At 47.1% G+C, this 16,864-nt stretch overlaps 1 protein-coding gene across 1 annotated transcript; it reads right to left on the bottom strand.

Annotated features, from left to right (window-relative positions):
• Positions 1–162: 162 nt before the first annotated feature.
• LOC145361405 (E3 ubiquitin-protein ligase MARCHF5-like) lies at positions 163–16,829 on the bottom strand. The gene is made up of 6 exons (XM_080217129.1): positions 16,666–16,829; positions 13,853–14,055; positions 12,307–12,437; positions 9,809–9,992; positions 8,905–9,071; positions 163–2,802 (listed from the first exon to the last, which is right to left on the bottom strand). The coding sequence occupies exons 1-6, from the start codon at positions 16,710–16,712 to the stop codon at positions 2,644–2,646; spliced, it is 891 nt and encodes a 296-aa protein (XP_080073255.1). The 5' UTR covers positions 16,713–16,829; the 3' UTR covers positions 163–2,643.
• Between the last annotated feature and the right edge of the window lie 35 nt (positions 16,830–16,864).

The raw sequence follows: 16,864 nt of genomic DNA on the forward strand, positions 1-16,864 counted from the left end.
GAATGGACATGTCCTCTATTTCCCTGTGTTTCCATTCTGGTGGGCATCAAACTGAAAGAAACTGATCGAATATTTCCACACTCCAAGCCTTGCAAAGCAATAGTTCACCATTGTACTTAAGATTAACGACTGTGGAAAAATCTTGCCAAATGACAGCCCTGCTGATTTTTAAGTTTCGGATGTTTAATATTCAGAAGATATTGCAGCTATGGGGAAGTAGCTGACATCAACAACAAGAACAAGCTTTCAGAGAGCACCTTTAACATGGTAAAATGTCCCAATGTGCCACACAGTAACATAAAACAAAATCTGATGCTGATCCATGGGTCAGGGTATGAAAGCAGATGAGCATCAGCTTGGCTAAAGAGGCAGGGTTATCAAGCAGCTTCTCAAAGGAGCAGAGGTAGAGGTTTTCGGGAATGAATTCCAGAGCTCTGGACCTCGGCAGCTGAAACCGCAGGCACCAATGCCATAGACAATGGAAGAGGCGAAATTGGGAGAAGCACAGATATTTTGAGAGGGTTGAACATGCATATCTATCACTTCTGCGTGGTTAGATCTGTTCACTTCTCCAAGATGTGGAGATGCTGGCGTTGGACTGGGGTAAGCACAGTAAGAAGTCTCAACACCAGGAGCGAGACTCCGAAAGCTTGTGCTGCCAAATAACCTGTTGGACTTTAAACTGGTTTTGAGAGACTTCTTACTGCACTTCCCCAATGCCAGTGAATGCACCTTCTGCTGGTGTTCTTGTAATTAGCAGAATAGGAGGGCTGCAGAGCGCATTATCGGCCACGTGACTCTGTGGATTAAAAGCAAACACGCAATTGGTTGTGTCACTCAACAACAGTCAGGCCAGCACAAATGTGGGTGTGGGGGGATGGAGGAACAACTATCCCCCTTCGCTGAAGGGTCAGTCAGTATGGGACACAAGTTCAAGATGAGGGGCAGGAGGTTCAGGGGAGATATGAGGGAAAACCCTTCTACCCAGAAGGTGGGGTTGGTCTGGAATATGCTGCCTGAGAGGGTGATTGAGGTGAGTTGTCTCGCATCCTTTAAAACATAGCTAGATGGGCACTTAGCACATCATAACATTGGCTATGGGCCAATTACTGATAGATGAGCTGGGAGTTAACCTGTTTCTCATGTGTCTATGCAGACTCGATACGGCAAATGGCCTCTTCTGTACTGTATGATTCTATGACTTACATGGGGAAATGACCTCCCTGGAGGACCCACAGAACATGAGCTCCCTGCTGATCGGTAGTTATCTGGTCAGGAGGAGCTCGTATAACCGATCCCTTTATAAAGCAGGCCCCTGAGTGGGTCCGTTATTGTATTGTCCTGGTTGGGACTTGTTTGTGTTCATCACAAGCTTGTGGTTTTGCTACATTTTATTTTGTGCAATAAAGCACCGTTCCTTTGCAGCTGACTCCTGGAATGATTGTACACTCAGAAAAAAAAAACCAAACAGAAGCCCCAAAAAAAAATCAGAAGGTTCGGAAATGAACCCAATGGCTGATTAGAATTTACCTGAATGACAAGGCGGCAACAATTGAGAGCTGGCATCTTTATTAAGTTAAATTTAACTCGAGAATCCCCGTTCTTTCCTCCAGCTTAATTGTTCCAAATGGCTTTGCATAAATATGAAAGCAAAACTCAAAGTGTTGTGATGTTTGCCACCACAGGGAGAAAGGTAAGTTGCATTAAAAATAAATTATTTCCTGTGGGTAGAAAAAAAAATTAATCTAATCTAAAATACTCTACTTTTAAATACATATTTATAAAATCAAGTTATTTATTTGGATGTGCTTCCTGTAGCCACATGCAATGAGCACAGAAAATTCTCTCTGCAGTGCAAAAGCTGGTCAAGCTCCAACTGAATGCCAACTTTAAACTTGTCACTACATTTCTATTCTTCTTTATGGCCCAATGTATGGCGGGATCTGGCAAAAGGAATTACTGGTTAATGGGAAAATCACCGCGAGTTCAAACTGTTGAGAAGGCCTGGGGGAAAACAATCGCACGAGGCCCCACGCACTGTCAACAACACTGCTTCCTCCTCGTGCATCCCCTCATTGGATGCCCAGCCGTGGGTCACAGGCTGAACTGAGATCGAGTGCTGTCTCCTCCCCAGAAAGTTAAAAAAAAAGCGGGAGAATGTCCCGGCTGTGACACAGCCACTGAAAGGGCACGGATGCAGCGGAACGCTGTGTCCCATAGTAACCGATCACCTGTGGGTGAGGACAAGACCAGTCACCACACGGAAGCTGTGCAAGTGTGGCAACTACGGAACCGTATACAATCATGCTATGGTGCAGCACCTCCAACAGCAAGTCTCGAGTGAGGTACCACTTGGACAGAGACCTCCGACAGGAAGTGGCAGTCATTTCAAACATTTTAAAAATTAAAGGAAACGAAACAGTAAAAATGATTGAATAATATAATGACAATTGAAAATGAGGGGAGCTGGATAAGCCCAACTGGGGCTGGATTCCAAGCCAGCGCTCGACTATCTGGGAATGTTGTGATGGTCCCCACTGGGCTTAAGTGACAATTCCAGCGGGCTGGAGAGGAAGAGAACACATTCCATCTCAGAACAGCACCTGCTCACATCTCAGCCGGTCATGCCCTCCAGTCACCACTTTAGTCACTCCCAGAGTCCTCGTAACCCGCCTGCAGTTCCTCTTGCTCCTGTTCTGGATCGGGGTAATTCAGAATTCGTCGGTTCGCCTGGATGAGATACTGCTGTTGTCTGAAGTAAACCTTCAAGGCCCCTTTGATGGCGACGAAGGCAATCCCACCCTTCAGAGGAAAAGAGAGAGGAAAAAAATGAAATCTGGAATGAAGAATCTACCGATGACTGTGAAACCTGTGTTGGTTGTCGGAAAAACCCACCTGATTCACGCATGTCCTTCATGGAAGGAAATCTTCCATCCTTACCTGGTCTGGCCTACATGTGACTCCAGAGCCACGGCAATGTGGTTGACTCTCAATTGCCCTCTGTAATGGCCTAGCACCTACTCATTTCAAGGGCAACTATTGATGGGCAATAAATGCTGGCCCAGCCAGCGATGCTCATGTCCCAGGAATGAATAAAAGTAGGGAAGAGAGACAAGTTGAGAAACAGGAAATGCACAGCAGGGGCATCTGGAAAGTGTAACGTCCAAAACACCACCTTCTGAGAGATTCTTTTTTCAAGGCAGCAGAATTCTTGAAGAGACCTGCACTGATTTCTGGGGATGGCAGCACTGATGTACGAGGAGAGACTGCCTAGGTTAGGAATGGCGGGGGATTTCATAGAAACTTCGAAAATTCGAACAGGACTAGACAGGGTAGATGCAGGGAGGATGTTCCTGAAGGTGGAGGAATCCAGAACCCGGGGTCACAGTCTGAGGATTCAGGGTGGACCGTTTAGGACAGAGATAAGGAGACATTTCTTCACCCAGAGTGGTGAGCCCATGGAATTCATTCCCACAGGAAGTAGTTGATGCCAAAATATTGAATGTATTGAAGAGGCGGCTGGATAAAACACTTGGGGCAAAAGGGATCAAAAAGATTATGGGGAGAAAGCGGGATTAGGCTATTGAGTTGGATGATCAACCATGATCGTAATGACTGGCGGAGCAGGCTCAAAGGGCCGAATGGCCTCCTCCTGCTCCTATCTTTAATGTTTCTCTGTGACCCTCCACTATCTCAACCAAAATACTTGTTTAGAATTGGAGGATTTCACAACACAGAAGTCGTAATTCAGCTCCATTATGCCTGTGCCAACTCCCTGAACCATCCCTCCACATTCCAGCCTGTTGTCTTATGTCACAGTTTGGATCATTTTTCTCAAACCCTTTTCCCCAGCCTGTGTAATAGTCATTAAGTGCTCTGTGCTATTAGTGGCCAGGCATTCCACAGCCTGATAATGATACTAAATATTGGCTCAGGCACCAGAAACTCAACTGTTCTTCAACATTGTGCAATGGGATCTTTTTGTGGTTAGCACGGCTGCCTCACAGCACCAAAGACCTGGGTTTGATTCCCACCTTGGGTCACTGTCAGTGTGGAGTCTGCACATTCTCCCCATGTCTGCATGGATTTCCTCCGGGTGCTCTGGTTTCCTCCCACCGTCCGTAAGTCTGGTTAGGTGCCGAGGTTTACCCAAACAGGCGCCAGAGTGTGGTGACAGGAGGATTTTCACAGTGACTTCATTGCAGTGTGAACGTAAATCTACTTGACACACTAAGATAATCTTTAACACAGCCGGACAATTTCCACCCCCCACATCTCCCTTGTTTGGGCTGTTGGTGGCTTCCTGGTTACCAACTCACCTCATCAAAAGCAGCTGAATTCAGAATTCCTTTCACCCCAGTTTGACATTCTGCAGTTGAAGGTGTCCCTGATCTTTGAGAGACACACAGTTTTTAAGCTGCTGGTTTCTTTCAGAACTGAAACTGGTCACTGAGGACCACTTCCAAGCTAACCTTGGATAAGCTTGCACCAGACACTTCCATGTTCAAGGAAACGCAACAATTTTGCAAGTCCTTATTCTCGCTTATCCTCAATTTCTCCCCCATGCCAACACTATAGTTAAGAAAGCCCACCTACACCCCTACTTCCTCAGGAGGCTAAGAAAATTTGACGTGTCCACTACGATTCTCACCAACTTTTACAGATGCACCACAGCAAACGTTCTTTCTGGTTGCATCACAGCTTGGTATGGCTTCTGCTTTGCCCAAGATCCCAAGAAACTACAAAGGATTGTAAACCTAGCTAGTCCCTCACACAAACCAACCTCCCATCCATTAGCTGTGTCTACACTTGCCGCTATCTTGGCAAAGCAGCCAGCATAATTAAGGACCCCATGCATTCTCTCTTCCATCTTCTTCCCTCAGGAAGATACAAAAGTCTGAGGTCACGTGCCAAACGACTCAAGAACAGCTTCTTCCCTGCTGCTGCCAGATTTTTGAATGGACCTGTCTCGCGTTAAGTTGATCTTTCTCTACACCCTAGCTATGACTGTAACACTACATTCTGCACCCTCTCACAGCAGAGAAGGGGGCCATTTAACCCATCGTGACCATGCTGGTCAATAAAGATCTGACTATCTTCAGATTTTCCAGCACTTCGCCCATAGCGAGAAGCTACACAATGCAAGTGACTTTCTGACTCGACCACTTTTTCAGGCAGTGCGTTCCAGATTCTCACCACTCTCTGGTTGAAAACGTTACTCCTCGATTCTCCTCTTAGCTTTCGACCCCTTGCCTTAAATTTATGCTCTCAGGTTATTGACTCTTTTACTAACAGAAAAAGTGCCTCCCTATCCACCCAATCTATGCCTCCTCATCATCTTCTCCACCTCTCAACCTCTCCACCCCAAGGAAAACAGCCCCAGCCTCTCTCATCTTTCCTCATAGCTCAACACCCTCCAATCAAGACAGGTAAATCATCTCTGCACCCTCTCCAATGCAAACACATCCTTCCTATAATATGATTAGGACTTCAGTTGTGGCCTATCCAGCATTTTATACTGTTACAGCATGACCTCTGTTAATAAAGGCACTCCTAACCTTTCTACTCACAGGCTGAGATCTCAGTAAGCAAATAAAGTAGGGATTCAGTTTCCATCACTCACTCACTCTCTGTGCCACGCTGCTGCTTGAAGGAGATTTTAACCGCTGACGCAGTGTCTGGGTACCCGCCCAGTCTGAGTTCAGAGGCATTTGAGGCACACTGCTGGCATAGCATGCTCCTTAGTCATAAACTCTCGCAATAGAATTGCTCAGCGACCATTTGCAGTATCAATCACTTGTCGAAATCATGGGTATGGACAGGCTAATCAGAATCCACAGCACAGAACAAGGTGGCTCTGAAATGATAGGGCACCTTTCAGCAGGGTATATTGGATTGTGATCAGGAGCATAATTACTGGTTTGAACTGTTCTGCTTTGAAATGATGAAGGAACACCCCAAGCATGTAATTGCCATGGTAATGTCGCAGGACCACACCAATCCACTGCAAACATGGGTTCAATTCCTACCACTGCAGCTGGTGGAATTTAAATTCAGTGAATGTGGAATATAAATCGGGCCTCACAAAATGTAAAAATCCATCTGGCTCACAAATGCCCTTTCAGGAGGGAAATCTGCCGTCCTTACCTGGTCTGCCCTACATCATTCCAGATCCACTATAACATGGTTGACTTTTAGCCATCTGAATTGGCCCAGGAAGCCACTCAGTTCAGGGGGCAGTTCGGGTCAAAATCCTGGGAATCCTTCCCTGACAGCCTTGTGGCGGTATCCACACCACATGGACTGCAGTGGTTGGAGAAGACAAGTCACCACCATTTTCTCCACAGCAATTAGGGATGGGCAATAAATGTTGGCTGAGCCAGGGATATTCATGTGCCTTAAATGAATAAATTAGCAAAATCACCTACGGCCTTAACAAGTGATCTTTGAGGATTTTTTTTAAGGCTTTGTATTTCTTTGGTGCGATTGGGATTCGCCTCAGTGGTGTCCTCATTGTTGGCACAAGTCATCCAAGCCCAATTTGAATAGGGTGACTGAAGCTTTTGCCTAGCAAGTTGCACAAAGTGGGAAGCCCTGGCTTTTGGGTTAAAGGCTGAGACTGTGGCTTCAACTGGATTTTCCATTCCAGAAATTACTGGCAGAAGAACACATGAATCTGTTGACTGCTGCCCAACATTCTTTCCAGAACCAATGCCACCAAAAATAGACGCACTGGTCATTCACCTTTGACTGACAAAGCAATACATTCCTTGTGAGTGCTTTTGATTTTTATCCTGAGACATGTGGGGAAAGTGTAAAATGAATGCAAATGTTTCAGGTCGTGGATCGCACTTGTTTGAAACAAAAACTGAATATTTTAAGATTAAGGGAAAGATTGTCAGGCCCAATAACAAAGCTATAGTTAATGCATGAATTGGCTGGTTTTCCTCCATCGGAATGTCGTGTCCGGTTCTGGGCACCCCAACTAGGGAAGGCATGCAAAAACGTCTGCAAGAAAGATTTACCTAAATTTGCTTTGATTTATTATTGTCACATGTACTGGCATACAGTAAAAAGTAGTTTCTTGCGTGCTGCACAAACAAAGCATACCTTTTGTAAAGGAGGAAAGAAGGGAGTGCAGAATGTAGTGATACAGTCATATCTAGGGTGCAGAGAGAGATCAACTTAATGCAAGGTAAGCTCATTCAAAAGTCTGACAGCAGGAGGGAAGAAGCTGTTCTTGAGTCGGTTGGTACGTGATCTCAGACTTTTGTATCTTCCTGACGGAAGAAGGTGGAAGAGAGAACGTCTGGGGTGCGTGGGGTCCTTAATTACGCTGGCTGCTTTGCCGAGGCAGCGGGAAGTGTAGACAGTCAATGGATAGGAGGCTGGTTTGCGTGATGGATTGGGTTACGTTAACAACGTTCTGTAGTTTGTTGCAAAAGAGTCCAGGGATGAGTCATCAAACACCCAACTTGAGCATTGGTTAAAAAAAATCTTTCATTGGGTGTGGGCTTCGCTGGCAAGATCAGCATTTATTGCCCGTCCCTAATTGCTCTGGAAAAAATGGTGGTGAGTTGTCTTCTCCAACCACTGCAGTCCATGTGGTGCGGATACACCCACAAGGCTGCCAGGGAAGGATTCCCAGGATTTTGATCCAGCGACAGTGAAGGCATGGTGCTATATTTCCAAGTCAGACAGGTGTGGCTTGTAAGGGGAACTTGCAAGGGTGCTTACTGGTGACAAAACGGTAGCAGGTTTTGAAGGTGCTGCTGCCAACTGAGCCTTGGTGAGTTGGATGGTGCACACTGCTATCACTTGTTAGAAAAATTCCCAATTCTGGTTGTGAAGAAGACACCAAGACTCGGAGGATGCTTTGGTAGAGAATATTTATTGCAGAGTTTACTTCTCTCTGCTAATTCAATCTCTACCAAGTGCTGGCTAAGTCTTTCTACATACATCTGAAATAATGAACTAATCTGTGAATCATATTCCCTTATGCTCCCAGGTATTTAACATCCATCAGCAGAACATCTTACATTCTAACACCACTACGCTTCAGTGGCAGAGGGAGTCAATGCTGAATGTAGTGCAAATCAAGCGGACTGCTTTGTCCTGGATGACTTCGAGCTTCTTGAGTGTTGTTGGAACTGCACTGATCTGGGCAAGTGGAGACTATTCCATCACATTCCTGACTTGTAGATTATGGACAAGCTTTGAGAAGTCAAGAGGTGAGTTACAGAATTCCTAGCCTTTCACTTGGTCTCGTTGTGACAGCATTAATATGGCTTGCCTGGTTCAACTCCTGGTCAGTGATAACCTCCCAGGGTGTTGACGATGGGGGGATTTGGCAACAATGATGTCACTAAATGTCAATGGCAGATGGTTCTGTTATCTCTTGTTGGGTATGGTCATTCCCTGGCACTTGTGTGCTATTTACCAGCCAAAAAATGAATGTTGTCCTGATCTTGTTACCTGTGGACATACAGATTGTCCTTGTTGGGGCTAAATCATCCTAGACATTTCATATTTGAGCCTCTCAGTTGCAGTCCAGTGAAGGAAACACAAGTCCTGCTTCTTCATAAACTCACTTTATTTTCTGATTCAACTCCAGACACACATCCATCCCACAGTGCCCCCTGTAACCTCTTTACATATCCCAGTGACTTCCATTAAATGATGAATATCCATTACCTGCCAATCCATTCCTAACATCTCAAGGTAGTATCCCGGACAAACCATCTTCAGCTGCTTCATCAGTGACCTGCCTACAGTCATCAGGTCAGAATTGGGGATGTTCAACGACGATCGCACAGCGAAGCAGAGTAATCGTGGCTCAGCAAGAGCCAGAGTCTTCAGGAGAGGAAGGGAGAAAAATCAGAGGCAATCAGCACATATACTCACCAAGATAGTCCGCTGCAGGTTGGAGTTCACACCGCTGAATATGAGCTTGCCGACCATGCTGGAGATGGTGGGGAAGACCAGGGCGCCGCACAGAATGCGAGACACGGACATGTGATCAGTCTGATAGCTGGTCTCAGCTGGGATACGAGGAATGGGACATCCAAAACCTACACAGCAGAGAAACATTAACACAATCTGAATGGTTGGCAGGAGATGTGTACACACCCATCCACCCAGTCCATTCAAGGGGAGTGACCGTGTTCTCATTTCTTGATGGAGCTTGAAACAATTAAACACAAAATCTGTTCACTCCTAAGTGGCATTTACTGATTTATCATTTCCACTCCCAAGTTCACATCTTGAGCTGCAGCAAGACAGAGGATGAACACTGTCGGCAGGTGGTGGTCTGTGGTTAGAAAAATGAAGCAGCTTCCGCTGTTATTAACAGACAGAGTGAGAGACAATGAGCTCAAGGTTGGACTGGTGGGTGACACAGATGGAAATAGTAAGGGGAAAAAAAATACTAATATAGCGAGAGAAGACAGATCAACAAAATAAATCACAACTATCTGTATTTAGATAGCACCTTTAAGACAAGAAAAATACTCCAAGCTCTCCACTTTAGCAGCAAAGAAAGCAGATTGACAAAAAAAACGGTTGATTTTAGGTTTTGTTTTAAAACTTTGAGTCACAAATAGGCTTACATTAACACAGCAATGAGATTACTATGAAAATCCCCTCGTCACCACACTCCAGTGCCTGTCCCTGCTTAGGAACAGAAACAGACTTCTGTATTTATTAGGGACAGAAACTTTGCTAACCGTGAGAGAGCAGTAAGCTGAAAAGGATCCAACCTCTTGGTCTGCAGTCTTTGGTGATGGCCCATTGCGGGCTGGAATCTCACCTGGGAAAATGTTGCTGAGAACTTGCAGCTTGCTGGAGTACTTGCGCCACATGCGAAGCACAAAGTCCTCCCACCGGATCATCTTGGCCAGAATGAGCATCACGGGAATAGTGGGCAGGCCCATGAGCAGGAAGAGTGGGTCTGCCCGTTCCATCAGATCCAGGCCTTTCTTGTGTCCGACAACCTGCAGATGGTTAAAGACAGGCCCAGTTACTGAATAGTCTTCTGTACCACCACCTGTTGGTTTAAGATCGCATTACATGGGACATATGGCACAGAAACAGGTCATTCAGCCCAATCCATTCACAATAGTGTTAATGCTCCACTCGAGCCTATACTCAAAGCCATCTTGTCTATATCTACCACTGTATCCATCCATTTCGGGTCTCCATCAAATGCTTGTCCAGCTTTCCCAGAACCTCATCCAGATCAGTTGCCTCAACCACTGTCGGTTCCACATTCTCAGCACTCATCATGTGTCAATGTTTCTTCTCAATTCCCTACGAGATGTTTTGGTGGCAAACTTTTCGGATCATAGAATCCCAACAGTGCAGAAAGAAGCCATTCAGCCCATCAAGTCTGCACCAACAACAATCCCTCCCAGGGGTCCTATCCCCATCACTCCAGGTATTTACCCTGCTAATCCCCTGACACTAAGGGCCAATTTACCATGGTCAATCAACCTAACTCGCATATCTTTGGGAGTGTGGGAGGAAACCGAGGCCTCCAGTAGAAAGCCACGCAGACACGGGGAGAATGTGCAAAGACAGTCACCCCAGACCAGAATCGAACCCAGGTCCCTGGCTGTGTGAGGCAGCAGTGCTAACCACTGTGTCACTGTACCACTCTAAATTGATGGTGTCTAGTTATGCTCTTCTCCACAAGAGGAGACATTCTCTTTGCTGATGATTGTGAAAATCAATGCGATGAACCAGCTCAGTTATCCCTGGACACCCTTGGTCTCCTTGTCTTATCAGGGAAGGTTGGAGACGTTAGGCCTGTATCCACTTGAGTTTAGAAGAATTCGTGGTGACTTGATCAAACCTTTAACATCCTGAGGGATTTTGACAGGGTGGATGTGGAGAGGACGTTTCCTCTTGTTAGAAATTCTAGGACCAGGGATCACTTTTTAAAAATAAGGGATCGGCCATTCATCACAAGAGATGAGGAGAAATGATTTTCCCTCAGGTTGTTATGCATCTTTGGAACACTCTTCCCCAAAATACTGGAAGAAGAGTCTTTAAATGAAATGAAGTCAAAGCTAGGAAGATTCTTGATGAAGGAAATCATCTATTTCAGTCACCCAGTGAGGTGACAACATTCCCAGGTCAGCACCACCATGTTCCAATGCACAGTCAAGCTCCCTTTGCAATGCCCCACCACCTTCTCAAGGCCAACCAACTACCTTGTTGCCGACTGGAACCAAACTGACAATTTATTGTCAATTTTTTTTCTTGTGAGACCTGCCCATTGGTGGGGTAACACTGTCCGAATCGTTTTGTCCCACACTTCCAACCACATATCAACAGATATTTTCATCCATCTGGATGAGCTTCAAACCGAGGTTTCCCAGAGTCTGACTGACTGCATTTCCGCATAGCACTTGGTTATTGCGTTTTGACACACATACAGACACTCAGACAGAACCACGACTTTCCCTCCCCATTTCTGGAGCTGACCACAAGCAAATCATGCAATAATTTGTTCAGTGTCTCTAACCTTGAAGCAGCAGTAAGTTTTGATCTCAGCAAGAAATCACAGTGGCTGAAATGGAAGGAATTGTCTGCCTATTACTGCAGTCCAAGCATGTGCATGAGGGCCAGGTGGAGATTTCCCACTCGCATCTGTGCTATGAGGTGAAAGGGTCTTTCTGAAGCTTTCCCATCGGGGTCTGAGCATCAGATTTATCAGTGTCACCAATCAACACGACACCCAAATCCTTTTCAAAGCAGAAAGTTGGCCGCAAACATGCTATATGACTACAGGACATGGAAATGATGTATTCAAATGGCGCTGCAAAACCTTAACTAGTAACACTGACAGGAGGAGAATGGCAGCACAATCAATATCCATCACCAACAGATACTTCCTCAGCTGAGGGGCACTGAAATGCAACGCAGTAGTGAATACTAAACACAATATAGACCTTCTTATCCATTCAATCAAATCCTTCACCAATGAGCTATCGTGGATTTTAACCTGGTATTGTAAGACTTCTTACTGTGAAAAACATAGCCTGTTGGTCTTTAACCTGATGTTCTGAGGCTTCTTACTGGGCCCACCCCAGTCCAATGCCGGCATCTCCACCTCATGAGCTATCAAGGAAGAAGGCCTCCAAGTGAGAAAGATGGGCTCTTGTTTAACATTTACTGTTATGAAATGGCTGATAAAGGTCATCCTTGGCTCCGAGGAACAATGACTGATGGATTTGATGGCATGTTGAGGTGAGGTGGTTGGAGGGAGGGGGTGGTTGCAGTGTAGGGGAAGTGGGTGCCAACCTGCATGACAGTCACCGCTCCGTACGTCACCGCCGACCAGTACACTGTCCCGACCACGATGCTGGCTGCTGCAAAGGGGCTGGCTTTGGACAGAATGCGGTCAACTTGATGCAAGGAGTACACAACCGGACCTGAAGGAAAGATTCATTTGACCATCAGCAGGGAACTTTAAAAAACCGCGTTGCAAACATACACCATACTCTCACTTCTCTTTCCAAGTTACTGCTTTGAAAGCATTGTGGGTTGAGCTGTTTTTAAAACTTCTTGGAGCAGCTCAATCTCTCCCAGAACTTGGACAGAATCAACAATCTTTCTCTCCTCTTTTTATCATCCCTTGTTTGTCGACACTACTCTGTTCATTTTCTGGTACCTCCTCACTCACAATCCTGTAAGCCTAAAGTTATGTTTTTCCTTAACATTGTGAAACCAAAACTCAGAATTGCAGAGTCTCTGTGCCTAATCCATAATTCCCACATTTGATGCTTTCTCTGAACCACTGTGCTTCTCCGGCTCCCATGCTTGCATGAACATCCAGCTCCTAAACCAAGCTCACAGCCATTAATATCTCCCTGTTTGGCTGTGTCCAGAGCACCATGAAGTATTTTGGACCATTTTTGTCCATATAAAAGGGTGTAATATGCAAGCTACTGTTGAATCAGTAAAATAGGTACAGTTTATCTACTTAACATAGTGGCCCATAATACTTAAAAACCAATGTGTTAGTTGAGATCAAACACCCAAACACTGATAGGTCTGACAGTATCCCTGGACAGAGAGTAGGGCCACACTTTTGAGTCTGGATGATGAAGAGTCTCCCTGACTCAAAACATGAGCTCTATTCTCTCTCCACAGATGCTGTCAGAACTGCTGAGATTTTCCAACATTTCCTGTTTTTGTTTCACATTCCAGCATCCACAGTATTCAGGATTTGCTGGATACTTGGGCCGAATGGGATCAATGGTTGTGGGGAAAAAGCAGGATTAGGCTATTGAGTTGGATGATCAGAGAATCAGAGGGCACAACCTCAGACTAAAGGGACGCCCCATTAAAACAGAGATGAGGAGGAATTTCTTCAGCTAGGGAGTGGTGAATCTGTGGAACTCTGCTGCAGACAGCTGTGGAAGCCAGGTCATCGAGTGTCTTTAATACAGAGATAGATAGGTTCTTGATTAATAAGGAGATCAGGGGTTATGGGGAAAAGGCAGGAGAATGGGGTAGAGAAAAATATCAGCCATGATTGATGGGCCAAGTGGCCTAAATCTCCTCCTCCGTCTTATAGTTTTGAGTCTGGATCAAGGATAAAAACATGTACAAAAGTTAGCTGATGTGTGTTGTGGAAAGGGTCCTTTTTTGGTGGTTGAACTTAAGGCACATTTTTGAAGTGATTCAATGCCTTCAGTTCACCAGAATAAAATGCAGCTGAGCAGACACCCACAGAACTTGGGTAAGGAGGGTGAAAACAGTACATAAATACACAGCAATTGAAAGCATTTCTTTTCTCTAACTTCGCAAGCTTGTGGGGAAAAGATAAAAGTGTCATACATACCTAACTTTGGGAAGACTATCAAGTACTCAGTGTTGCACTGTGGACATGCCACCCGGCCTGTGCTGTTCCCCTTCTGTTTCTCATCTAGCCACCGTTGCAGGCATGCCTGGTGGATCCATTTTGTGGATCCTTTACATCGACATGGGCTTACCCATTCCGCCGAGCGGTCATCAAGGTCGGTAGCAAAGCAAACCCAACAACTCCTGCAGAAAGCAATCGAGGACAATGCTGTCAAACTGTAATACTATATCTCATTCAGAGTAGCACGATCCATAATAGCTTCTTAAATGTGTAAATAATTGCAAAAAAAAATCAACATTTTCAAGGGAACAGGATGGTGTTGCCAACTGTGGGTGGACATATTCCTGAAGGTTTCCTTTATCAGGCCCACTGCACATCAGTGAAAAAGATAAGGCTGAAGCATTTGCAACAATCTTCAGCCAGATGATCCATCGCAGCCTCCTTCCAGAGGTCCTCAGCATCACAGATGCCAGTCTTTGGACAATTCAATTCACCTCACGTGATGTCAAGAAATGGGTGAAGGCATCGGACACTGCAAAAGCGAAAGCCCCTGACAATACTCCACCTGCAGTACTGAAGATTGTGCTCCCAAGTTTGCCATGCCCGAGCCAAGCTGTTCCAGTACAGCCACAAGACTGGCATTTACCCAGCAATGTGGAAAACTACTCAAGTACATCCCATTCACAAAAAATGCAACCCGGCCAATTAGCACCCCAATCTACTCTCAATCATCAGTAAAGTGATGGAAGGGGTCATTAACAACACTTACTCAGTAATAACCTGCTCAATGACACCCAGTTTGGGTTTCGCCAGGGGGTCACTCAGCACCTGACCTCATTACAGCCTCGGTTCAAACGTGGTCCAAAGAGCTGAACTCTAGAGGTGAGGTGGGAGTGACCGCCCTTGACATCAAGGCCACATTTGACCAAGTATGGCGTCAAGGAGGCCAGACAAAACTGGAGTCAATGGAAACAGGGAAAACCCTCTGCTGGTTGGGAATCATTCCTGGCAGAAAGGAGAATGGCCATGGTGGCTGGAGGTCAATTATCTCTGGTCCAGAACATCACTGAGGAGTTCCTCAGAGTAATGTCCTCGGCCCAACCATCTTCAGCTCCTGCATCAATAACCTTCCTTCTATTGTAAAGGTCAGATCTGGGGATGTTCATTAGTGATAGCACGATGTTCAGCACCTTGTGCAATTCCTCAGATGCTGAAGCAGTCCAAATGCAAGATTTGGACAATACGCCGGCTTCAGCTGACAAGTGGCAAGTCACATTCACACCACTGAAATGCCAAATCCTACAAGACAGAATCTAACCATCATTCCTTGACATTCAATGACATTACTGTCACTGAATATACTATCAACATCTTGGGAGTTACCATTGACCAGAAATTGAACTGGATTAGCCATATAAATTCTGTGGCTAAGAGCAGGCCAGAGGTTATGAATCCTGTGGCGAGTAACTCACCTCCTAACTCCCCAATCGACAAGGCAGAATTTAGGGGTGTAATGGTTTACTTCCCAACTTACCTGCTGGATGAGTGCAGCACCAACAACATTAAAGAAGCTCGACACCATCCAGGTGATGACGTCAATGTTCCTTCCCTTAAGGAAATTCATGAACCAGATGTGCTTTACAACAATCGACAATGGTTTCATTGTCAGAATATGGAAATGCCAGCGTTGAACTGAGGTGTTGTGGGATTTCTGTGTGTTCATTGTCAGCAGCAGACTTGGAATTCCAGATGTTTCTACTCAATTTAAATACCACCATATACCGTGGTGGGATTCAAATCCAGATCCCCAGAGCATTCCCCTGGGTCTCTAAATGACTAGTCCACTGACAAAAGCATAGCAAGAGAGAGAGAAAACAGGAAATGAGAGTAAAGAGGGAATGGAATAAAACAAGCAGAGGTAGGTGGGGAAGGAAGTGAAGGACCGTGAACGTGACATATGGCAAGGAAACAATGGGAGATAGAGGGAGGGAGTCAAGAGGGGTGGTGGGGGTCAGGAGGGGACAGGGAGGGTCAGAGGGCGGGGTGGTGGTGGGAGGGGGATCAGAGGGCAGGGTGGTGGTGGTTGGGGTTCAGGTGGGGGGATCAGAGGGCGGGGTCGTGGTGGTGGTGGGGGGTGTCAGAGAGCAGGGTGGTGGGGATGATTGGGGGGGTGTCAGACAGCAGGGTGGTGGGGGTCAGAGGGCAGGGTGGTGGGGGGGGTCAGAGGGCAGGGTGGTGGGGGGGTCAGGTGAGGGGGATCAGAGGGCGGGGTGGTGGTTGGGGGGTCAGAGAGCGGGGTAGTGGGGGTCAGAGGGCGGGGTGGTGGTGGGGGGGTCAGAGGGCAGGGTGGGGGCCAGGTGGGGGGGGTCAGAGGGCAGGGCAGGGGCCAGGTGGGGGGGGGGTCAGAGGGCGGGGCAGGGCCAGGGCCAGGTGGGGGGGGGGGGGGTCAGAGGGCAGGGCGGGGGGGGGGTCAGAGGGCGGGGCGGGGGGGGGGGTCAGAGGGCGGGGCGGGGCAGGGGCAGGGGCAGGGGCAGGGCCAGGTGGGGGGGTCAGAGGGCGGGGCGGGGGCCAGGTGGGGGGGTCAGAGGGCAGGGCAGGGCAGGGCGGGGCGGGGCCAGGTGGGGGGGGGGGGTCAGAGGGCGGGGTAGGGCCAGGTGGGGGGGTCAGAGGGCGGGGCGGTGGGTGTGGATGGGTTGAAGGAGTGATGATGAATCAGAGCTCAAGCCTCGGGCCTTCACTCAGCCGCGAATCCATGGTCTCGGAGAGATGCAGTCTCCCGTTCCCGCACTCACCGCTCCAAGCCAGAGAATCCTCCTCCTCCTGCCGCTGCCGCCGCCATCCTCCTGACGCCCAGTGGAGCCAGCGGCGGAAATCCAGGCCCAGGCTTCGGGCCTTGTCTCCGCGTTCCCAACCCCCAAGCGTTCAACTCCTCAGTACTGATAGGCCCAACCGCTCCGCCAATCGAAAGGCGGCTGCCGGAGCAGAGACCAT

This window comes from Carcharhinus amblyrhynchos, chromosome 34 (genome assembly GCF_965287045.1).
Source record: "Carcharhinus amblyrhynchos chromosome 34, sCarAmb.v2.hapA, whole genome shotgun sequence".
Lineage (NCBI taxonomy): Eukaryota > Metazoa > Chordata > Chondrichthyes > Carcharhiniformes > Carcharhinidae > Carcharhinus > Carcharhinus amblyrhynchos.

What these genes read in the sequence shown, in the direction of transcription:
- LOC145361405 (XM_080217129.1), bottom strand. Translation starts at nt 16,712, where the DNA reads ATGGCGGCGGCAGCGGCAGGAGGAGGAGGATTCTCTGGCTTGGAGCG. An exon ending in GGATTCTCTGGCTTGGAGCG is followed by an intron (nt 14,056 to 16,665) that starts GTGAGTGCGGGA and finishes TGCTTTCTGCAG; the next exon opens with GAGTTGTTGGGTTTGCTTTG. An exon ending in TCTCAGCAACATTTTCCCAG is followed by an intron (nt 9,072 to 9,808) that starts GTGAGATTCCAG and finishes TCTGCTGTGTAG; the next exon opens with GTTTTGGATGTCCCATTCCT.